Below are 24295 nucleotides of genomic sequence, written 5' to 3'. Positions count from 1 at the left end.
AAGTCTAACAGGGTGTTTTAATTTTGTTATTCTTAGAACTATGAAGGCTGTAATATTTTTAATACATATAGAATTCGTAGTCACTATGGTGCATGATTTCTTAGTGATAAATGTGTTTTCATTTATCCTAAATGAAAATTCTATTAAACTTGGTGGTATCCATAACAGACACGTACTGTGTAAAGCTGTCCATAGGTATCTTTCCCAGTGCACCAAAGCAGACTTAGCCAGACGTACACCAGAAGGGCATTTTAACAACTTTGGTAAGTGGTGCTATAACCAAGTATATAAATACTTCATTTGGGAATTTTTATCTCTGATGACTTCTGAAATAATGTGAAGTCTTTTCTTTTTCTTTGGCATCAATCCAACGAGTATTTAAATAGTTGTACTTATAAATGCGTTATTATATGTTTACTCATGTTTCTAATTGTTTGCAAACACTTAAATGTTTACAAACATATAAAGAAATCACCTGCCTTTATAAAAACGTTTTCTATGTTCTCCATATTTCCCCTGTATCTAATACAAAGCCAAACACAAAATGATGGTGAATGATTATGCTGACAAGGTAATTACTCTGCTGAGAAATTTTAATTAAGTAAGTAATTTTCATTTTATTTGTCCTACAATATTATAATATTTTATCATTTCTTAGCTGATATTTAGCTAACCACTTGTTAAAGCAAGTACCTGTCAATCCACACAAATGCCTTATTCTCTCTTCTTATGTAACCAAAATTAACCTCTGTGCAAAATCAAGAGTTTTAGATCAAAGAAGTCTCCAGTTTTTAAGGTATAGCTCAGCGGGAGAAGGTTTGACTATAAAATCTCTGGTAATATATTTTTTAAGTGGGCATACCATTAATAGGATACTTAAAAATAGCAGCCCCCTCTGGAATTACAGAGAACATGTTCCTCAAAAAATGTTCTTTAAACTAGTGTTATTTTTCCTACCATTATTTGCTTGCCTTTTCAAAATTCCGGTAAAAAAACTCAAAGCCCCGCTACCCCCAAAATAAAACTCAAGTCTAAAGTTAAATAAAGTAATTCCTAAGACATAATAAATATTTGCTGAATTAGTAAATGTAAACGTTCACAAATGATCATAACAATTAATCAAGCTTAATACAAAAGGAGAAACTTTTAAAAGTGAAAGTATTAAATGATTTACCAGTTACTTCCTTACGATGTTCATTTTCACTCTGTACAGAAGGTGGAGCCAAAGACATATGTATCCACTGGCTTAGAATTCTTTCCCTTTAAACAAAACAAAATAAAAAGTCTTCCCTTGACCCAAACTTCTTTTGTGTGTACCTTCACAGTAAGAGGCACTGGAGATAAATTAGGCTACAGAATGAGTTCAGATTTTACTTAGTTTGAGACAAACTTTGATCCTTACATCTCTCCCAAGGATGACAGAATGCTGAATAAATGGGAAATAAAGTTCAGTTGAGTGAATACTCTGGAGTTACAGAGCATATTAGCAGAACCCAGAAATATATCTATTGAAAAAAGATTCTAGTGCAAGTCAGTAATATGAATGGGGAATCTTCATTCACTAAATAAAATATGGGTGATCAACAGTCCCATTAAGAATATATCTTCTGTCTGGTTTTACCAGTGTGGGTGGAGTATTTTTAAATCTATATACTATTGGATTCCCAATTAACTTTTTCTCCTTCCCTACTGTATAATAAACATTAGATAAAATGGAAATTTGATGCATAGAAAGGATTGTTCTGATGCCAAAGAAAGGCAATCTGTAAGACAATGCAATCTTATTCCATTACAAAATAATTTTAGACCCTCCCAGTCTCAGGTACTCTTTTTATTCTACCCTGCTTTGGGATCCCTCAGAGCTACCACTTTTCAACTCTGCTCAACTGTTTTTCCCTCAGAGTCAGCTGCTAACCCCACCTTCTTTACTTATGTTGGCTTTATACCTTGCTTCCTAATACACTCCAACTCAAAACATTTTTTCCCCCTTTATGGTCTGCATTCACTCTAGTGCTAAAGGAATAACTATCGTTTTTTTTTTCAAAGTTAAGACACCTCACTGTGCAGTGGTGATATTGTTCTTACAAACAAGCTCACTTGTGGCCATTTAAATACCCTTCTCTCTTCCAGAGTCTACCTTGCCTTTTTTTTTCATTCTTTTTCTTTGATTAAATGAGAGAATCTTCTGAAGGTATGTGTGTGCTGTTTTGGGGGGCACACTGCTTCAGCCTCTCTCTCAGTAATTTTATCTGTGCTTGTAGTTTTAAATATCAATTCTATGAGTTGATATTTGAGTTAATCCCACATTTTACAGTAATTTTACCCTAAACTCCACAGTCTGTGTGCTGTCATTTTTACCTAGCTATTTCAGTTCTTCATACCAAATGTTCCAAATTCAAATCATTAAATCTCTTTCAGCCCATCAGTTCTGAGAGAGAGAGAGAGAGAGAGAGAGAGAATTACGTTGTCTGAGTTATTGATGCACTCACTGGTTGGTTCTTGTATGTGCCCTGACTGAGGAACAAACCCACAACCTTGGTGTATCAGGATGATGCTCTAACCAACTGAGTGACCCCTGCCAGGGCAGTTTTTTTCTTTAACTTTTCTTTGTAGTTTTTAAATTATTATTTTTTAAGTTTATATTAAATATTATTTGTATTAGCTTCAGGTGTACAGCATAGAGGTCAGACTTACCAAAGTATTTCCCCTGACAATTCCAGTACCCACTTGGCACCATACACAATTATTACAATACAATTGATTATGTTTCCTATGCTGCACTTTACACCCTTGTGACTATTTTGTAACGACCAACTCATACTTCTTAATCCCCTTACTTTTTCCACCCAGTCCCTCAGCCCCCCTAGCAGTTCTGCAGTTTTGTTTACACATCTGAAATGAAGGAAGAGGCAATAGGAAGATTATGTGTAGGTGGGAGATAGAAAGGTGGGGTCCAATTGCATGATAAAGATTATTTGCTGTTTTGAAGGTAATCACATCTTAGAAGGAGGGTCTGAAAGAGTGATTAAAGAGGCATTTCAGAAATGTGTTAACCCCGCTGCACAGAAACAATAGACGCAGCTTAAGAAAAAGATAAACCTTTTACTAAAACTATTCGCCTACCCAGTTAGGAAATGATGATTTATTACAGCGCATCTTTTCTTCCCACAACCATTACAAAACTCTCCTTTATAATCTCTTCTCTTCAGTCCCTCAATATTTTTGAATGTTTATTCAAAATTATAAGTCATCAAAGGGGAAGGAATCCACCAGAGTTTGTGGGCGACAGGCAATCCATCCATTTCTCTCTTACAAGCCCAGAAACTGATATTCTGAAACAAAGGTAAAAATCCAAAAATGCAGTGGGTTCTCAGACGAGGAAATACTTCTCAAAATTCAGAAAAAGAGCCTTACTTTCCACTGCACCACTGCCGTGCACTTCTGAAGGCACAGAGCAAGCAGCATGTGTAGAAGAGCCGATGGCCTGGCTCAAGGTGGTGAGCAGGAAACCGTGCAGAGGGTGAACTGTAGTGGTGGCCCCTCGTCTCTCCTGAGCAGTGCTGCTTCTGCATCGACAGGCCAGGCCATGGAGATGACACAGTTTGGGGGAAGTCACTGTTGATATTAATGAAATTGGCACTGGCATTTAATTGGCAATTAACTTGGCATTGGCATTTCTGAGAACATGATAAACAAAAATTAAAAAAATTTTTGACCCCACAAGTTTTGTAAAACATTCCATTGGAGACAGGGTTCTAAAAAAATAATCTTCAAAATAGTAAGTCAACCCATGAGAGAATAAATTCATCTCTTAACACTACAACATTTCAAAAGGTCTTTTATTAATCATTTTAGTGCAATTATATTTAAAGAACAGTATCTATCAGAAAATATTTGTCCTCCTTCCCCACCCCACCCCTGTGATATTTGTATCAGCAAGAAAAGGATAAGGAATATCAAGCCAGGATGAATCTGCTGTCTTTCCAAAGAACACTGACCAAGAGATTTCCCTGTCCATCTCTGGGAGCATCACTGAAGTCTGTTTACAGGGAATTTTCTACCTCTGCCCTCTCCTGTGGCATTTGCGGAGTCCTCAAAGGCACTGCCCTCTCTAACAAAGAGGCGACATGACTCAGGCTATTATCCGCCCTAACACAGGGTGCTGACCAGGAAGAGACATGGAAATGGTGGAAGGAGAATAAAAATGATATGCTCAGCTCCACTGTCCCTGGGCAGAAAGCTCTCCAGCAGGTTTTAGAGGAGATGATGGTCTCCAGGAGGTTTGATGGTTTGGGGACCCACTTAATGTCCATTTATCATATCAGTATTTCATAAAAAACTATCCTGACATTTCACTACAGAACAGATTCGGGTTCTAGTGACTTGACCGGAATGGGGCTGAGATATGAAGATCTCACAGAGATACATCAAGATTTCACAGTCAAAAATGTACTACATATAAACATAAGTAAATACAGTTTTTGCCAAACTGAAGGAAAGAATAAAAATTCAAAGCAGTCAAAGGGCTGGAAGTTACATTTGGGATGGGCAAAGCAAGCACATTTGTTCATTTTTAAAATCTCTCTCTCTTGTCTCTTTCCCACCCTCACCATTTCCTTTGTTAATTGTCCAACAAAAAGGAAAGAATTAGATCACGTATAACTAACACCTACCTTTTACTTCACACACCTTAGGCAACATCAAACAACTCTGCCCTGCAAGGCTACGCTCTTTTCCACCACTTTTATTCACTGGAATACATACATTTTACTTTAGAGAAGTTGGTAGCATTATGAAATACACAACTTTTTATTATCTCAAGACTTTTGGTGGAACATGCACTAACTAAAACCAGTCGTTGTTGTCGGTAAAGAGTAACTACAAGCAGTAGCATTCATGTCTCTAATGCTTTCATTTCTCTCATCAGCAAATTTAAACTACAACTTCATCTCGACTTCGCTACTCCCCTGCACCCCCACCCATCCACGTTCCCTCTCCTGCTCTCTACTCTTCTCCCCGCCTTTCCTTTTCCCCTCCCCTTCCTTCTAGCCCCTCCTCCTGTTGAGTCAGTGGCTTGAAAATTTAAAAGCTCTGTGCTCCAAGTTAGAAAAAAGTTTTTACGAGGTACCAGCACTTTTCTTTCATTAGGGTAAAGGAGTGAGGAAAGTACCAAACAGCAGCAGACTTTTAAACTTTAAATATAAGCAGGTCTGAGTGACTGAACTTGATTATTCATTTTACTTCACCCTCTAAGGAGTTCAATCAGTTGGAGTGCCTACTTCTTTTAAGAGGAAGAGTAAGTTTAATTTTTTTACCTATTCTTTTCTTTTTCAAAAAGTAAAACTTTTCTCAAGTTTTCGTGTTGTATGAATGTACCTTTAACATGATAATGTAAACGTAATGATGAACTTGAAAGTGCTTCTGTAGTTTTAAATTGAATGTTAGGTGTTTATTTTTTGGACTGTTAAAAACTTTTTATTCACAATGCAACAGGTAAAATGAGATTCGGACCTTTCTGGTTAGAATGAAGTACTACTTTACTGGATATTTGGTTTTTCATCTTAGACTATACTTTTACTTTTTTGTAATCAGTAATGGTCTAGGTGCTTTGTAAAGGGGGGTGGGTGGGTATTTAGGGGCCTGGGGTGTGAATTTGACTGACAATGTCACAAAATTCAAAGTGCAAATTTGCTTAGGGTGCTTGCTGCAGAATTCTATATACGGTGCTTTTTCATATGGAAATCTTGACTGATTGTTCTATAGCTTTGCAAAGCAAGCTTCTTAACAAAGTGCTTTGTTAAGACCTTGCGGTTACTTGACTTCCACGTGGTTCTTTCCTAGAATTTCCCCCCGTAAACAAAAAGGTATTAAAAGTCAGTCTTGTAACGTTGAGGTTTTTAAAGCAACAGTAAAGAGTGAGTTTGTTTTCCAACCTCTGTGGAAACACTTGAGACCGTGCGGAGAGCCGCCTCTCCACCGCGCTGGCCGTTCAGGAGTTGAAATCCCCTGAACCGGGGAGGTGGGTGGTTACTTTCACAGCGTTGGGAGTTGGGGTGGGGGAGGCCTTCCGAAGACCGTGCGCGCCACGGTGCATTTCCGAAACTACCTCCGAAAACCGGAGCTCCTAGAAGGAATATGAATCGGAGTTTGTTAAACTGCGCCTTAGAGGGAGCTAACAACACCCCCCCCCCCGCGCCCCGCCCGCCTTCCGCCTGGCGGAACCTGCGGCTGACTTGAGAGATCTGGGAAACCCTGGAGTGGGACCTGCCAGTGGGCGAAGATCACGCGGGTTTGCCATTTAAAACAACTCAACGTATTAAATGCTTTTTTGTTAAAACACATCCTGCTAGAGTGGTCGCTAAGGGTTTGGTTTTTTCTCTTTCTTTTCCGTTCTAGCTCCGCAGACCAAAGTGATTAGTTTAGATCCTTGGTATGAACCTGCAGTTTGAACCACTTGCACCGAGAATGCTGAAAAACATTAAAAATGAAAGCTTAGCGGAGGCCGGGAGCCGGGCGCGTCCCCCGCCGTCTCAGCGCCCAGCTCGCCAGGGGGCGGCGCGGCCCCGCCGCCGGGACTGGGGGCGGTGGGGGTGCGGGTCCCCCGCCGCAAGGAAGGGGGTGCGGGCTGCGGGCTGCGGGCCGAGTGGCAAAAGAAGAGCAGATGATCCACCTGATTAAGCGTGCCCGTCTGATTTTCCCAGCCTCTCACCCCCATCCGCAGATTTTGTTTTTGCCCCCCGGGGCTTCTCACTGGCTAGGCCGTGGGCAAGGCAATCTGAGTACCTGGGGAATCACGTACTTAGATTGCACTTGTTAACTCTCCTGAAGTTCTCGAAACTTCCCAAGAATGTGAAGTAGGACGCGGACGCCGGGGAGTGGGAGGTGGCGAGGGGCGGGCGGGGAGGGGGAGTCCGGTAATGAAATTGGGGAAGAGCCAACGGCGCGTCCGAGGGCGAATCCGTGCAGGATTCCGGAAACTCGAACCTGGGGTCGGGAGCAGCGGGTGGCCCGCGCTGGACTCCCGCTGGGCCCTCTGAGCATCTCGGATAAAGCTTGTCCCCAATCTCTCCTTCACACTCTAAGGCTTGCCTGTGTTTTTCTGGAAGTGCCAAGTAAGAGTGGGAGGAGAGGGGTATAAATTTGGAGAAATAGACATGGCTTTATTTGGAGGTAGGCTTAATAAATTCTTTTGCTTTCCAAACCAGATTAGTAATGGGATTGTTAATTTCACTTTCCGGAAAATTGGGCAAATTTAAACTCAGTCAAAAGTGGCCTTCTGGCAGTTTAAAAAGTAGATTATGAGATTTTTTTTTTTTAACAAACCTAATATTTACTTTTGTGCAAAGACTGCTGAAAATAAAAGCCTGTAGCGACACAGAGATCTCATTAAATTAACTTCCTCCCCCAGAATGAAATAAGTCAGCTAGATACAAAATACCTCGGGGAAGAGTAATAAATTCTTCTAGGTAGGCCCAAGTGACGGACATTGCGCCGCCGGCTGGGAGGATTTTCCGCCCTGGCGACGAGTTGATTTCTATGGTGCTGACACATGTGCCGCCCAACGTGTGATGCTTTGACGTTCCCAAAGTCGGGGTGTAGTTGTCACCTGCCCTTTGCCTGGGAAATGCAGGGGTAGTTAGTGCGTTGCTCCCACTTCCTCCACTGTTTAGATAGACCACATTTTTCTAATACCTTCTGAAGTTTATCAGCACGGCCGCCCCGCACACCCGTCCCTCAGCCTCTGCAGTGGGATTCCTACAGGCCTTTCTCAACCTGGGAAACGCGGGTCCTAAGACACTGCAGCATGGATCTGAAAGGGTGTGTTTTCAGATATTGACCAATGCTTTGTTACTCAGATGTTTCCAATTCCTGAGGAGAGAAGGATGGAAAACTCATTCCTTAGTTTCTCTTCCATTATCCAGAGGTGCCCCTGGGTATGAGCCTCTGAGCCTTTCTTTGTATGGGGAACGGGAGGGAAGAGGATGATAGGAAAGTCACCAGCGATTAATCCGCTCCACCTCTCCGGTTGTTCTGACTGCCCTTCAAGATTCTCAGCTGTTTGAATAGATTGCTGAAGCTTTTCCACCCATCATTATCAGCTCTAAAAGGAAAAGGAATTGCCTAGTGCTAATCATTAATGTCAATAGTCAATGTAGATAAATCACGTTAAAAACAATCCTCCAGAGTTTTTCCTCTGTGGGAGGTTAACTTACTTATTTTCTTGGATCCTTGGGAATAGCAACCTAAATTCTCCACTTTGCCTGTGTAAATTCACTGTTTTGCAGTCTATGTACAAATTATCTCGCCAAAATTAAAACACAAAGCATGGTGAACTATATATACATACCTATATCTATAGTATGTAAATAAACTCAATGACTTTAGCCTTAAAAAGTTGCATACTCTTAATCCAAATTTCCCTACCTTTCTAAATAATTTCTTTAAAAAATATGTTTTATGCAGTGCTGGACATTTACAATAATATAATAATAGTGTTTAATTTGGGGTGGGGGGAGAATTCCTGTGACCCAGATACACTCCATAGGATATGGCTTTTTTTTTTCCACAGTTTTGATGAGATGCCTCCAAACGCAAAGAAGGCAGTCATCCCTCATGGTCCTTCTCCCGATCAACTTATAAAAGCCAAACTCTCACTGATCTGTATGGGCTGCAAAATAGCAACACTGCACTCAGTATAAGAGCATCTTGAAAACTAATTTTGATTACCATTAGGGGAATGTCAATCATTTCTTAGTTGTTACTTTGATCAAGAAAAGATGCCAAAATTAGAAAATAGGTGAGCTTTCCTAGCTAAACTTGACTGACTTCTTACTATGCCTTTTATGTGCATGAGTTCTCTCATTCAATGCTTACTGAAGAAAAGAGACTGTTCCTAATACACTTAATGAGGGTCCTAAGGCTGTGTTTAGAGGAAGACACAATAACCAGATTGTTCAATAAAAACAGTCAATTTGGAGGTGAGGAGCGCAGTAGGAACTGAGGGGAAATGTGTTTAAGTCCATCACTACAATAGAAGAAGAATATGGCCTTTAGCCTGCAGCTTCCGACTTAGGGTATGTCAGCTAGCACCCCTAAAGTGGCCATGAGAATCTTGTGCTAGTGGAGAGTGGGGTGATAGTTGTTGAGCTACAGAGAGGATCGAATTGTCCCTGTCTGGCAGACATCACCTTCCCTTTGCATGGAGTTCCTCACCCCTTAATCCCGCCCCCCATCTCATTGTTCTGTGGAGGCACATGTTGGCTGACAATGTGATGAAGGGGGTGAGAGCCAGAGAGAAAGGCCTGTCAGTATGTTTTCACCCTGGCAAAAACACTTTGTGCGGTTCAGTGCCACGTATAACATGCCTGTGGAAATGTGACAGTATTAGGCCTTACAAAGGGAATTTAAGGAGAATCAGGGAGCCAGAGGCAGAGTTTTCAAATGAAGACATGTTTACATAGAATTTGCTATACCACAGTTAAGGCTAACTACAGGTATAAGGAGGCAAAGGTGGTGTATTTTCTGACCAACTGGGGATGTTTTCCATGGTACTTTATATTTCACGTGACAGCCAGCAGAGAATGAGACCACAGTGGTCTTAATATTAACCAGGGTGAGTATCAGATCTCACACTTCCTCCTCAATCCCAGCCTTCACCTAGATTTGTCATCCTTGACATAACCATAGTGTAATCAGGCTATTTCTTCTTGCAAGTGTGTTCTCAGTGACAGTAAGATCCTGTGCTATAACCAGTTAGAATATCACAAAAGTGGGGGACAACAATATGTTTCTGTTATCTGTAGATCTTAACCTGTGACAACATAACATTGAAACTGAGTAAACATCTTGGATACATGATGCAGTTCTGGCCCGATAAACTCAAGAGGCTCTTAAAGAGCTTTTTTTTTTTTTATTTAGTCCTCTTGCCTGCTCAGGAATTATTTGAAACATGTTGTTTCACCAGCTAGTTCAGTTTCTGTAATTGGCACTTGAAAATTTAATAGTATGCACAATATGAGATGCCTACCGTGCTTTTCTTTTTCTTTGAAAGTTTACTTCTATAATTTGAAACTTTAGAAGTTTGGGATGCGTGCACTGAAGAGAATCTCAAGGAGACTGTAAAATAAGTAATTAAAATGATGATTTGGGTTTTTTCCCCACTTAGGCTCCATTTAATTCATTCAAGAGATACTATCTATTTCTCTTAACTCTTTTAAGCACTGTGGGTATACAGCACTGGACAAAGCAAATTCCCTTATGGAGTTCCCAATCTTGTTGACCAAAGCGGATAGTAATAAAACCTGGTCACGGAGGGAGATGAACAATAACCAGGTGAACGTGTCCTATGTGAAATAGAGCTAAGGGCCATTTAAAGAAAAGCAGGACAGAGGGAAAACAGTAAGTGACAGGGCTGGGGTGATGGCTGATGACCTGCGACAAGAGCAGAGGTCTAAAGCAAGGGTGTGAGCCACGCTGACAGGACAGAGCTGAGGAGGCAGATCAGCTTGTCAGTTTGTGATGAACTGTTTGAGGAGAACAGGGTGGCAAGTGAAGTTGACTAGGCGACTGATGGGAACCATGAAGTGGTGGCTGAGGCCAGAAAAGAACAGGAACGGTGGGGAGACTCAGTCATAGTCTGGGCTGTGGAGAGAAAGATGAACCTGTAGTATTTATTGGCTGATGGGTTGAAAGTGTGTTAGTTACATGTGGGTATGAATATTACCAAGAGAACATCTGGCTGTTGTAACTGTAGAGAAATGGTCACAACTGAGCCCACCTGGGTGTTTACTGCAAAAGACAGGGGTACTTATAAAAGTTAAAGACGTTAAAGGAGTTTACATCTTAGTCTTGGAGCTTAGAACTTTTTGGTCTTGGTACATTAGAAATGCACACATGCCCTTTCTCTTTCCCCGAAGAAACATTAAATGATGTTTTCAGGGACATCCCTGAATGCATTTTTAGACTTCATGATTTTATTCTTTCAAATGTTAAGGTCTTTATTTTCCCATTTTCGACCACAAAGAGGTGATAGCTACCAAGTCTCACTTTAGTTTTCAACAGTCCTATTTACCTTTATTTTATTTTAAGTCCCCACTCTCAATCCACTGTTTTTTCTTGGGAAAACCTTGAAAATTGGGAGGAAAATATGTTCTAATTCTCCTAATAATTATTAGGACATTAATGAGATGAAGTTACTCCACTGCAGCTTAGGCACAGTGGTTTGTTTTTAAGGCTCTGGCAAAAGAGATGGTCCAAAGTCATCTAAAATAGAAGCTTTATTTTTATTTTGAATGGAGGACTTGGGTCCCTTTGGGCTCCCTTGGGCGGTGGCTGTGCTCAGTGACACTGACCCGGAGGAGGAGGCAGGAGAGGGTGAGCTCAGTTCCCAGGAGTCCAGACAACCTCTGCTCCTCAGGCGGCTTCCCCTTCCCCACCCCACCCCCACCCCAGCCTTTTCATACCCTCTGTGTCCCTTTCTGCTCTGTCGTGAACATTTGGAACAAGAGAGCACCAGAAGGGTCAAGAAACCATTATTCATCTCCTGGCCTGAAACCTTACTTCAGAGTCCACCTTGATGCCTTAAGAAACAACTTATTGTCCATGTGTCCTTTATACTCGTTCATGGACAATAACTAAGGTGGGGGGCGGAAATGGGAGGGAGATGGGGAGCACTGGGGGGGGCAGGGCTGGGAATATAAGACAGAAAACTGTACTTGAATAAATAATAAAATAATGAAATAATAATGTTTTATAATAAAACATTAATAAATAAAAATAATAATGATTTGTTTTAATAAAACATTAAAATAATTAAAAAAGAAGCAACTTATTTCCTAGTTCCTCCCCTTCCAGAAGATCAGATTCATTCAGGCTGGTGATGTTAGGAGTGTAGGCTTTACACAAATGCTGCTGAGAAGAGATTGTGATGTGTAGTTCAAAAGCCACACTAAAGAACCCAGAGGATCCTCAGGCAGGTCACACTTGGGTGCCTTTGGCTTTTGGCCTCTATTGTATATTCTAGGTCACAAAAAAAGCATGATCTAACATGATACACATAAGACCCAAGAAGGGGAAGGGTGGTCCAGCTGCTGGCCATCATTGACTCCTAATGAGAACTTTGCACAAGCCCTTAACCTAGACCTTACTTAGTCTACATATAAAGTTCCAACTCTGGAACCCAGAAGTAGAGGCGTGGACATACATGATATATGAGGTGTATACTCTGTAAATCAATGCCAGGGATTCTGTAAACATGTAATTTTGCCCTTTCCTTATAAACAAACATTAATTTTTCAGCTATAACTAGAAAAAATTAAAATATTAACGGGGGCAGTCATTTGACAAAGTTTCTGATTCACAGCAAAGTGAACAACTACCAAAATTACTATTTTTGTTACCTTGCCTTGAGATCACAAGCATAAACCATCGCATTAAACTTCTGATGTTCTCTGATAGTGGTAATGACAGGTATCTACATGTTACAGGATCCCAGATGTCAAATGGGATAATCTTACTCAGATGAAAGAGTTCAACTCATTAATGCAAATGAAACTGTGTGGGTGTTTAAAAGACAACTTTGCAATTAAGTTGGTGTGTTAATAAAGAACTATTACCTAGAGATTTGCTCAGTGACCTAATTCACATACTGTAGCAATATGGGGTGTTTCTGGGGCATCTCAAAATCACATGAAAATAAAGTTTAATTTTAAATAGAAGGTAAAAGAAAGGGAGTAGGTAATTGCCATAAGCATCTATACAATCATATTTTACTTTGGATGATGATCATTCAACGTTGACCAAAATGACGATGTTCATACTTGGTCATGTTTCTAAACACATTAAGTTTGTCTCGAGCTTGATCATTGTGTAAAAGTAATGGGTGTGCAAACAGTTCACCGTTTTACACTTGAGTGTTTTTATTTTACCTCCTGACCCCTGCCTCCCCCCCTCCACCACAGTGGGAATATCTGGCAAAAGCAGGTGACTCTGGCAAACGATTTTAATTCCTTACCAACAGAATCGGGGCCATTTACACATCAGTACATAGAAACGGTCTATCGATGCAGCTTCAAAAATTCTGTTGTGTTTGTTTGACTTTCGTGGACTGTACTTCTTCATTCCCAAAGGAGTGTTTTCTGCTACATTGTAGGTTTTTTCTTTGACTTTCTCTCACCATCAAACTGTTCATCAGAACTAAAATACTCTCCCATTTCAAGGCTTCCCGTAGCAATTTAACCCTGTTTGTCAAGCCTACAAGTCTTTGTTGTTGTTCGACTGCTCTTTTCATACCTCAGTGTTACTGTCTAACATGTGACTCCAGGATCTAAAATGGTCCTTCCTAAAAGTAGAAGGGAAGCTCCCTTTTTATGACCACTGGGGGAGCATTATTTCTGTGACCCGCCCAGTCACCTCCCACGCTTACCCCAGCATTCTTTGGCACCAGTCTCTAGGCTATCCTTTAAGATGCCCGTTGTCTGCTAATTTAGAGAGCTTGTGCATAGTTTCAGCCATCTCTTTGTTTCATTCAGGAAACCACAGGCCAGGTTTCCATTTCATTTTTTCTGGCTCCACAGCCTGGAAGTGCAAGCATTAGACAGAAACCGATGTTACCCTGGTGGACAAGAAGAGTCCCCTAGGTTTAATTTCTTTCCCCCAAAGAGAAGACAAAGGTCAAATACCAGATGAGAAAGTTCTTTATAGTCAAACAATGAACATAATTCGAAGAAGCCTATATAATCCTACTTTTAGTCACACTATTTAAAATTCATTACTAAGCTCCTGGAAAGTTTTTGCTTCACTTGTTTTTAATTATTAAATAATCTTTGACTACCTCATCCTTTTCTAAATCCCCCAATTACTACTCTGCTGAAAATTGGACTATATTCCCTATGCTTATCATGTGTGATGCTACTTACTTCTTCTCAGCTTTTAGCCCTCACTAAGACTATTTATCAAAGCTTTGAATCATTTCTAGCCGTAAGCCAGATTTATTAACTGTATAACCAGTGTGACACATTGGACAGCCTTGGGCATGGGATCATAGGTCTTTTGGCTCTCCTGGTAGCTACATATTTCTTACACCCTTAAGACCTCAATTTTTATCAAGTACATGAACCACTGGCAATTAGGAATATGAAGTGAAATAGATAAATAACTTTTGGGATACCTGCCATTTCTACAGACTTGAGTCTTTTTCTCATCTCCAGTAATGGAGAAGTTCTAGGCTTAGGTAACTAGGTACTGATAGGAAATTTAGGGATTGCATAGGCCGAGGGCCCAAAGCGCAGTAAGGGAATTTGAAGTAGGTGTATATACAGCAATAAAAATGTAAAACTTAGCCATTTTTGCTAGAGCTAAACCTTTAAAGTGGTCTTTTTAATTGTTCAAGCTTATAATTGGAAAGGAGACAAAATAAACTTTTACTTGAAATTTAACAGCATTTAGTTTTTGTTTTTGAAAGTAGGTCCCTGCACATAATGACACATTGTGTCAAAATGGTGCATTTCAGTACAAATTTTTCTTTGGCCAGAAGACAGACTTCTGAACCCCATAAGTCACTGCTTGTGAAGACAGAGAGAAGTATAAATGACCACAATATACAGAATGCACAGATTGCATTGGAAATACCAAGAATAATTTCAGAACATAATTAGGAATAAAGGGCTGTATAATAAGATTGAAGTTTAGAAACAGGTTACATAGGTGTGCATCTGTATATATATATATATATATATATATATATATATATATATATGTGTGTGTGTGTGTGTGTGTGTGTGTGTACATGTTCATGAGGGTCCTCACCTCAACTCTTAGGTAACAGGCTTTTTGAGTAACACATTAGCACTGTGCTTAGGCATGCATCCAGACACAGGCCTGTGGAGCAAGAACTGTCCTCATTTATCTGCAGGGTAAAATAAGTAGTGGCACTGAGCAGACAGAAGCTCCTTCAGTCGCGTACAGAGGCAATGAATGAGCAGCTAATACATCTTCATAGGTTAAGACTGCGGTTTACTTGGCACATAGGCTCTGCATAGTTGCTTCTAAATCTTACTGTATCAAGACAATTTAAGAGCTCTTTATGAGGGGAGGTTGTGGGGGAAATGTGGCAGAGAGAGGTGACTCTTTTTGGCAGTGGGGGAGATCCCTAGAAAGATCTGGGATGTTTTTACAATACCCTGACTATCAGCTGAAAGAAAGTATATATTAAGCTAATAATTTGCAGTCTATAATCATCCAGTTGTCTTTTTTTTTTTTTCAGACGGCGCCCAGAAATCATGGGTGACTGGAGTGCCTTAGGTAAACTCCTTGACAAGGTTCAAGCCTATTCCACTGCTGGAGGGAAGGTGTGGCTGTCAGTGCTTTTCATTTTCCGAATTCTGCTGCTGGGAACAGCGGTTGAGTCAGCCTGGGGTGATGAGCAGTCTGCCTTTCGCTGTAACACTCAGCAACCTGGTTGTGAGAACGTGTGCTACGACAAGTCCTTCCCAATCTCCCATGTGCGTTTCTGGGTCCTGCAGATCATCTTCGTGTCTGTTCCCACCCTCTTGTACCTTGCTCATGTGTTCTACGTGATGAGAAAGGAAGAGAAGCTGAACAAGAGAGAGGAGGAACTCAGAGTTGCCCAAACCACCGATGGTGTGAATGTGGAGATGCACCTGAAGCAGATTGAAATGAAGAAGTTCAAGTACGGTATTGAAGAGCACGGCAAGGTGAAAATGCGAGGGGGCTTGCTGCGAACCTACATCATCAGTATCCTCTTCAAGTCTGTCTTCGAGGTGGCCTTCTTGCTGATCCAGTGGTACATCTATGGATTCAGCCTTAGTGCCGTTTATACTTGCAAAAGAGAGCCTTGCCCACATCAGGTGGACTGCTTCCTCTCTCGGCCCACGGAGAAAACCATCTTCATCATCTTCATGCTAGTAGTGTCCTTGGTGTCTCTTGCCCTGAACATCATCGAACTCTTCTATGTCTTCTTCAAGGGCGTTCGGGATCGTGTGAAGGGGAAGAGCGATCCTTACCATCCTACCAGCAACCTACTGAGCCCCTCCAAAGACTGCGGATCTCCAAAATACACGTATTTCAATGGCTGCTCCTCCCCAACTGCGCCCCTCTCGCCCATGTCTCCTCCCGGGTACAAGCTGGTCACTGGAGACAGAAACAATTCTGCGAGCCGCAATTACAACAAACAAACAAGTGAGCAAAACTGGGCTAATTACAGTGCAGAGCAAAATCGAATGGGCCAGGCAGGAAGCACCATCTCCAACTCCCACGCACAGCCTTTTGACTTCACTGATGACAACCAGAATTCTAAAAAACTAGCTGCTGGGTACGAACCGCAGCCACTAGCCCTGGTGGACCAGCGGCCTTCCAGCAGAGCGAGCAGTCGCGCCAGTAGCCGACCTCGGCCTGATGACCTGGAGATCTAGATCAGGCATCAGAGAATCAAGAATCCACTCAATTGTGGAGAAGAAAAAGGTGCTGTAGAAAGTGCACCTTAGGTGTTCATTTTGTTCCAGTGAAGTTGGTACTCAACAGCCTTCATCATGAGCCTTAGAAAACACAAACATATTAGAATACCTGGGTTCATTTGGGATAGGTGGGTGGAGAGGGAGGGGGTCAGGGAGGTACATGTTGGTATTTAATGTAGTTGGTTCAAAAACTTAAGTTGCAAATAAAAATTGTTGCATTAGGTGATACATAGGTAAGGGCTTTTTCTCTCCTCCTCTCCCCCCCCCCCCCGCCCCGGGGCTGATGCCATACCCCTAGGAATATGTCAGGAATATGTCTGCATATGTGAAAGAGTGGGTGATATTTTGGCTAAATACTTTTTTTTGTCTTACCAAGAAACTGAAATAACTTTTTCCAAGAAAAAAAATACTTTCTGAATATCTTATTTTTTAAAATCAAGAAAAAGAGGATTGTTCTTATGTCCCTGCTAAAACATTCCATTTTTAAAATTTGCACTTTGAAGGTGAGCTTTCTAGGCCTGACCCTCCAGGTGGCAGTGGATTTGTGCTACTGTGTGTTTGGTTCTTGGTATCGGTTAGAAGTTCAGACAAGGCCCAAAGGAAGAGACTTTCCACGCGGTGGCAGATCTCGGCCGTGTTATATGTACATTCTTTTTTACATCCACTCACATAATATTGATTTCAACTTTTTCATCATTCCTCAATCATTCACATTCATTTAATGATTTCCGTAAACATTTTTAAAACAGTTGGGATGTCACTTAATATTTTTGAGTTGAGTCAGGGAAATAAGCCATGTTCAATATTTAATAATCACTTGTATGTGTATGTGTGTGGAAGAGTGTGTTTTATTTGTTGTGTATTGGTACAAACAGATACAATATAAACTCACAGACACAGATTTGAGAATAATGTACCCACAGAGTTCAAATTTGAATCTTTCTCATGGATTTTGTGATGTGGGCCAATGATGGTGTTTACATTATATAATTCCTGCTGTGCAAGCAAAGCACATTTTTTTCCTAAAATGTTTTTTTCCCTGTGTATCCTATTATGGGTACTGGTTTTGTTAAATATGATTCTCTTTCCCTTTTTTTTTTCTTCTCTTTTTTTTTAGAATATAGCAGTGATGCTATTGCTGAAATGATTTTCTTTTTCTGAAATGTAATCATTGATGCTTGAATAATAGAATTTAGTACTGTAAACAGGCTTTAGTAATCAATTTGAAAGACTTAGAAAAATGCTTAGAGTCAACCATTAAGTGTGTGTAAATGAACTTTGCAGTACCTGGTATTCTTGGTTTTGTTTTTACTTCGTGCACATTAATTCAGAGCAGAGGAGGTTCAACAGTACACGTGTAACTAATTTATTTGAGATATATCTTAAAGAAATCTTCCAGTTTCTTCAGATGCCTTTCAAAGACTCATCACAGATGATTAGGGAAAATGTACAGCATCGTACCTTTCTTGCATGTCATCTACATAAATAGTTCTGTACAATGAGATACTGTGTTGTTTGACATTCCATCTTAAACTACTGTCGTGTTCAACTTCATCGCATGTAACACAGACCTAGTCCATTGGATCATGTGTTCTGGAGAGTGTTCCTTATTCAATAAAGTTTTAATTTAGTGTAAAGACCGCCTCTATATCCTTTGTTATTTCTAAAAACTCTTCTATATCTATTTATAGCCATCAAAGAATTCCCACTGTTGAGGAAAACTTGGACAAATAAGAGTCACAAGATCAGGAATCTTTGAAAGGACTATCATTAGAGCAACATTGTTAAGGATAACATTGAGTAATTTAGTAGGTGTACACCTGACCAAAGTAAGTGTGAAGAAGACAAATAGGCTGAGATTTTACACTAAAATCTAGAGCTAAAAGAATAAGACCATGGTTGGCCTGAGTGTGGTTATGTTCTGTGACGAAAGAAATAGATCTGATTCTATTACTTCAAGACATTGAAAATACAGAAAATAAGATTAAAAAAAAATTAACACCCAAGGAAAATCAAACCATTTAGAGATAGGAGAACAATTCTGGACAATTGATAACAATATAATTTTAAATATTAAGTGTATTAACATTTTAAGTCACATTTAAAGAGTTTTTAAGCTTATTAAAATTATTTGCCTAAACACTTTATTAGCACAAAGCTAACTAGTAGATTATTGGAACATAAAAATGCTACTTTAGAAATAGTCCAATTTAGTTGCTTTTTTCCTGTTTTTATGAGCAAAGGTTATGAGGTTTTTCTAAAATCAAAGGGTTATCAAAGAAGCAGTTTCTCACGCATAATTAGTGGCAACAATTCAAGTATCATTTGACTAGCTGAGAATCCAATGAGAGAAGCTGGTTTTCTCTGCCTGGTGTGTTTGCATTTAATATGGGGAATGGAGAAACTGGTGATTGGAGTGTGTATCCTACACAGATAGGCTTTACTGAGTAATGGATAGACAAAATGACTTACACTACTGCGTGTCAGAGCAATAAGGCGGAGTTAAAAGTGGGTTTATTTTTTTTAAAGATTTTATTTTTTTATCTTTAAAGGGGAAGGGAAGGAGAGAAGGAGAGGAATATCAGTGTATGGTTGCCTCTCATGGGTCCCCCACTGGGAACTGGCCTGCAACCCAGGCATGTGCCCTGACTGGGAATTGAACCGCAGTCCTTTGGTTCGCAGGCCCGCACTCAATCTACTGAGCTACACCAGCCAGGGCTAAAAGTGGGTTTCTGATGGTTGTGTGGGGGTGGGAGGGCAAGCTAAATAAATCTCTAGGATATAGTCATACACCATTGCAAACACTTCCCAACTTTGAAGATTTTCACTGTTTTAAAAAAATTATATGCATGTTATAAATCTGCAGTTTGAAACTATAGAAGTAAATGAAACAGAAAATCAAACCTCCCACTTCTTTCCATTTTTAACATACACATCAGAGAAGTTCTAATTCTAAAAAGAAATTACTGTTGAAAGTTGCAAACTCCACTCTTAATGCCGATGTTTTGTTAAGTAGCAGCTCTTAGAAGGACCACCCAGTCCCTGCCCCGTGAAGCCAATGATGTGCACACTTCCAGAAGTTCTCAAAGTGGTGTTCATTCCTTATTTTTCTTATCTTAATTGGCTGCCTGCTTTCCACAACTAAATATTTAGAGAAAACTATGCAGTTTCATTCCAAAAATATTTATTACTTTTTTTTGCATAAAACTTTATGTTTAAAAACTGGAAGTATTTGAATCTTATAGAAGTAGAACTTTCTGTGGTGGTGAACTTGTTTTATATTCAGTCACCATGGCAGCCACCAGTCACATATGTCTCCTGAGCATTTGAAATGTGACCAGCGAGTCTGAAAAAAGTAAATGAATTAATTTAATTTTATTTAAACACCACATGTGATTAGTGAATATCATATTGGACAGTGAATTCTAGAGTCTGCTGGGGGGGAGTTTAATATTTGGTAGAAATTGAGGAGACGATAGTCATGTTAGAAACAGGAATAGGGAAGATAAATGTCCCTTTTTGTCATCATAAATAACAGTATTTCTCACTCTGTGAACAATAGGAAACATTTTAAGAAAAGCTTTTGCTTTTATATAAAATTCCCCAGTCTTTTGTTAGGTAATCATGTTTTATATTACCATTGTTTTACTTCAGAATTTTAAACACGAACTTACACTGCCTGTTTTTAAAAGTGGTAGGATAGTCTAATGTCTTCAATACTGAGAAGAAGTCCAGTGCCCTTATTTGGTTGAGTGCATTAGCTCTTGCGGGCCTTTATTAAGCTTCCAGCCCACGGGCTGTTCTTCTACCTCAATTTGAGAAAATCGCTGAACCTCAGCCTGCCCAGTGTGCTAGTTCCCTGCCCACTCACAACCTTTCCTGACAATTCCAAACTTCAGATTCCAAGATGCCGAAACATCCGTGCTTTATGCTTGGAGGGAAAGCAAAATAATGAAGCTCCGGGGCTTATTAAAGTTTTAAAGTGAGTTACTTTTATAAACAGCACACCAACAGCGAGGAAACATGTTTAGAATCTTTACTGGCTCCAAGATTCTGTTTTTACCTTTTCTTGGTTGGGCAAACATAGCTGAGCCCTTGGCATGTCAAAATTTGCAGCTGGCAATTTTCAGAACTCAAGAGCAGACACCACAGTGTCTGGTGGACATAGGGAAAGGTGTTTGGTGGAACAAACACCATAGAAATGATGCTTCAAGAAGAATAAAGTAAGAAGAGCATCCCGTAAAGGAGAAAGCTAATTTGGAAGAAAAAATTACATTTGTCTCTTGGTCTTCAAAAATGCTAAAATTTTAAGTCAGACGATTTCTTCTGGGCTCGGGATGTTTCTTTCCAACACCCCAGTGCTTATTTGAGCTATGACGTGTAGAGTAATTTCAGTGCCCACACACTTTCCTGTTAAAAGTAAAAACTGTCTCAAGAGGCACCCACTTTAGAAAGCAAACCGTGGGCCGAAGTCTTACTTAGCACAATGAGTTGCCTGCTGCTATGCAATGTGGAATGAGATGGAGCCTGGTGTTTGTGCTGTGATCTCTTATCTGTCAGTCACTTTACACAACCATGCATCTGAATTAGTATGGACAGCAAGATAGTTTTTAGTTGCTTTGGCAGAAGAAACCATGAGGACTATTTTAACAGTAAACAAAAAGAAGTGTAAGACTGCCTTCTGCTTAGAAAAACTTGGTTCAGAGTTAAGTATTTCATAGATTCAGGTACATTTACTAATTCTGAACACCATTACTTAATTTGGAAGCCCTTCCTTTTGAAAATTTAAAGTAATCTTAAGCCTAAACTGTGAGAAATGGCTACTATTGAGGTGAACTCAAAGGTCTCTAGATGATAAATGGTAAAAGGTGAGATTCATGAAAACAACTGGAGTAGTTAAAGAAGATGTTTGTTCTGAGACAACTTTCTTCTCTATTTTGCACAAGGTGGTCAATGACTGCCTTTTTTGTGGGCAGGTAATTTAAAAATAGTTGGAGGAGCCATCTTACATTCATGAGTTTCAGATTTCAGTGAGACTGGAGTAATTTGGAAATGAAATATAAATATATCCAGCATCCCGTCATCTATAATCAGTGTAAAAATTATAGCAGGCATTTGCCTATTACATTCTTTTCTGCATATTTAAAATAGCTTATAACATAATTCTATAATTCGTAATTTAAAAATAAAAATGACAGTAGATACAATAAATTATAATGTGATTGAGGTTATTTCTTTCAGTTTAGAACTTAAATCATATTTCTCCTCCATTGTCACATTCTTGGTTTCTTTGATCTAACCCCTCACCAGAATTTTCTGATTTGCAATAGCTTTAAATGTATGTGTGTATGCATGTGTGTATTTTTTCTCTGAGGTTTTGTTCACAGCTGAAGTTTCAATTCTATCATTTGTTTCCTACTCTGAATCTGCAATTCAAATGAAAATGGATTAAATAATAGAAAGCTTCCATCAAATTCCTTTTCTTCTCTTTCACACACATTTAGAAAAGCTTTGTTGTTAGGTTTTGTTAACTTATGCTATGAAACACCTCTTTTTGTCATATTCTTACACCTCGCTCCCCTACATATTTACCTTTTAACAAATAAGTGCAGGTTAAACATTTCAGTAGTAACTCTGGAATACTCTAGCAGATGTTTAACATTTATAATCAGTGGGAACCATCAAAAGTTCATTTGCTTTTCATCTTCACTCTGGCTCTCACTTACCTGGAGGACTCGCTGCACTGGGTAATTAGAGGTTGGGAGAATGGTCGGGGACGGTTATATCAGACTGCAAAGGGGCAGATGTGGGAGTCCGGGTGCCAGTGGGCATTTGACCACGTTTAATCAGCATTATAACCGAGCATTCCCTCTACACTGATAATTCTACATGAAAATTAGCTGTTATGTATGAAAGAAAACGACAGCTAAAGAAGCTATAATGTCTTGCAAGTTACACTAGATAAGGGAAGAATTTCACCGTGGAAATCTGTTCATGTAAAAGTATTCTACCCTTGTAAGGAAAAGGAAAAAGAGAACTTCTGATAGAAAAAAAGTATAATTAGCAGGTTAACAAAGGAATTTATAGGTTTTGTTTGTTTATCATCAGCACCATAGCTTTGGAAGTAAATTATTAAAACAAAAAATATATATCATTCTTTTACTTTATTGTGGATGGGTCTACCACAGGGCTGAGCCCATAGTTTGCGATAATGAAGATAAACTGATCATTGGTTTAGGCGTTTAGACAGGGTTTTCTTTTGTATTTAAGGCACATATTTTTGTAACAATTTTCTCAATTTGTGGCCAAATGCAGGATAACCTTTACAAATGCAGGCCCTGTTTTTAAAAGCCACATAACATTAAGGCTGAAAATGTTTTCAAGAATTAGAAACATGTATATTTTAAGATTTTCCCCAAATCCCAGGACTTCTGGGGAATTTCCAATATTTGTAGGACAGAAACTCTGTTGCCTCTTGGAAAATGTTCAGCAAATTTGGATAATCAATGAAAATGTGCTGTGTGATGAAACTCTGTGCCAAGCAACAATTACATAAATAGTATTAGGTGAGAGATTTGCAAGAAAAAAGTGTCTGAAAAATTCTTGCCACATTAAATAAAATGTGGTCTTGTGTTTACTCTCGCACATTTTTAAAAGATGGTGCTTTAACAAGTCTTGTGTCCTTTCTTGTTATTTTTAGTATCTCCCCAACCTTAAATACAACCATATGTCTGGGCAAAGATGTATTGACGATTTGAACATGGTGTACTTACTTTTATTTCTACCATTCAATTCCATTTATAGCAAGTAACATGTATTTTTCATCCACGGTCAGATTCCGTATAGTCTCAGTTGTCTGTGGGCTAGAGGTTTGAGGAAAACACTTTTCTTCTCACACATTTCAATACCCATCATTTCAAACATTATTTTTTGCATATATCTAGGGATAGGTTTATTTTATTTTTTTCCAAATCCATGGATCTAGGAATTTTTAGAGCTGGTAGAAGCACAGATAAACTAAAACTGATTCCTTGGGGTTGCATTTGACATTTATTCACCTGTGTGGCAGGTATCTCCTACTTTTCAAAGTTTATTTTGAGTCACTTTGCTTTCATGAAAGACCTATATTAGAACCTGTTTTCTGCTAACAGAGAGAAAGCCAAAGCAAATTTTTGCTCTGATAAAAAAATTAAAAAGGTGAAAAGTGAAAATAGCATTCAACCTTTATTTTGCAGAGAACTGTTGTCAAGTCAATGCACGCCCCGAGCGGCAAATGGCCTCACCAAGCTCCTTCCCCGTGGACCACAGTCTGCATCTGGGCATCAGGCTGCCTGTAGCTCTGAACTGTGTCTGTGAATATCTGTGTGTTATGTCAATTTATTTTGTGCATGTGTTACAAGATATATAATTGTTGCTATAGTAATTGCTCCTTTGCTTTATGCCTTTTCCACCTAGGAATAACCTACTTTCAAATAGCAGGGGAAACCTCTATGACCTCTGAGCCTTAGTCTTCCAACTGCAAACAAAAATAGAAATTTATTCCAGCAAGGTAGTTATGATTATAAATGAGATACTAGTAAAGTGCATAGGACATACACTAACTCTGGGAAATGGAAGGCAGTGACTAATGGTCGCAATTTCTCACAAGGGAAACAAACAAAGAGAAAATTAGTACTATTGGGGGGAAAAATCCAGTACAGTCTGATTCTGAGTGTCAAAACATTACTTGTATGTTTTCTAACTCTATATTGTAATAAGTAAAACAATGATATGTCAATTTGCATAATCACAAGGCCATTAGAAAACAAACCTTAGTGCCTTAC

At 39.5% G+C, this 24295-nt stretch overlaps 1 protein-coding gene across 1 annotated transcript; it reads left to right on the top strand.

The window, feature by feature from the left end:
* The first annotated feature begins 5086 nt into the window (after window positions 1-5086).
* On the top strand, window positions 5087-18109 carry GJA1 (gap junction protein alpha 1). Its single transcript, XM_037045841.1, has 2 exons — window positions 5087-5296; window positions 15263-18109. The coding sequence occupies exon 2, from the start codon at window positions 15279-15281 to the stop codon at window positions 16428-16430; it is 1152 nt and encodes a 383-aa protein (XP_036901736.1). The 5' UTR covers window positions 5087-5296; window positions 15263-15278; the 3' UTR covers window positions 16431-18109.
* The last annotated feature ends 6186 nt before the right edge of the window (window positions 18110-24295 follow it).

This window comes from Sturnira hondurensis, unplaced genomic scaffold, assembly GCF_014824575.4.
Source record: "Sturnira hondurensis isolate 20B ecotype Veracruz unplaced genomic scaffold, ASM1482457v3 Scaffold0004474, whole genome shotgun sequence".
In the NCBI taxonomy this organism is placed as follows: domain Eukaryota; kingdom Metazoa; phylum Chordata; class Mammalia; order Chiroptera; family Phyllostomidae; genus Sturnira; species Sturnira hondurensis.
This window is presented reverse-complemented; position numbering and strand designations above follow the sequence as displayed.

Coding starts and splice junctions, on each gene's coding strand:
- GJA1 (XM_037045841.1), top strand. CDS start 15,279: ATGGGTGACTGGAGTGCCTTAGGTAAACTCCTTGACAAGGTTCAAGCC.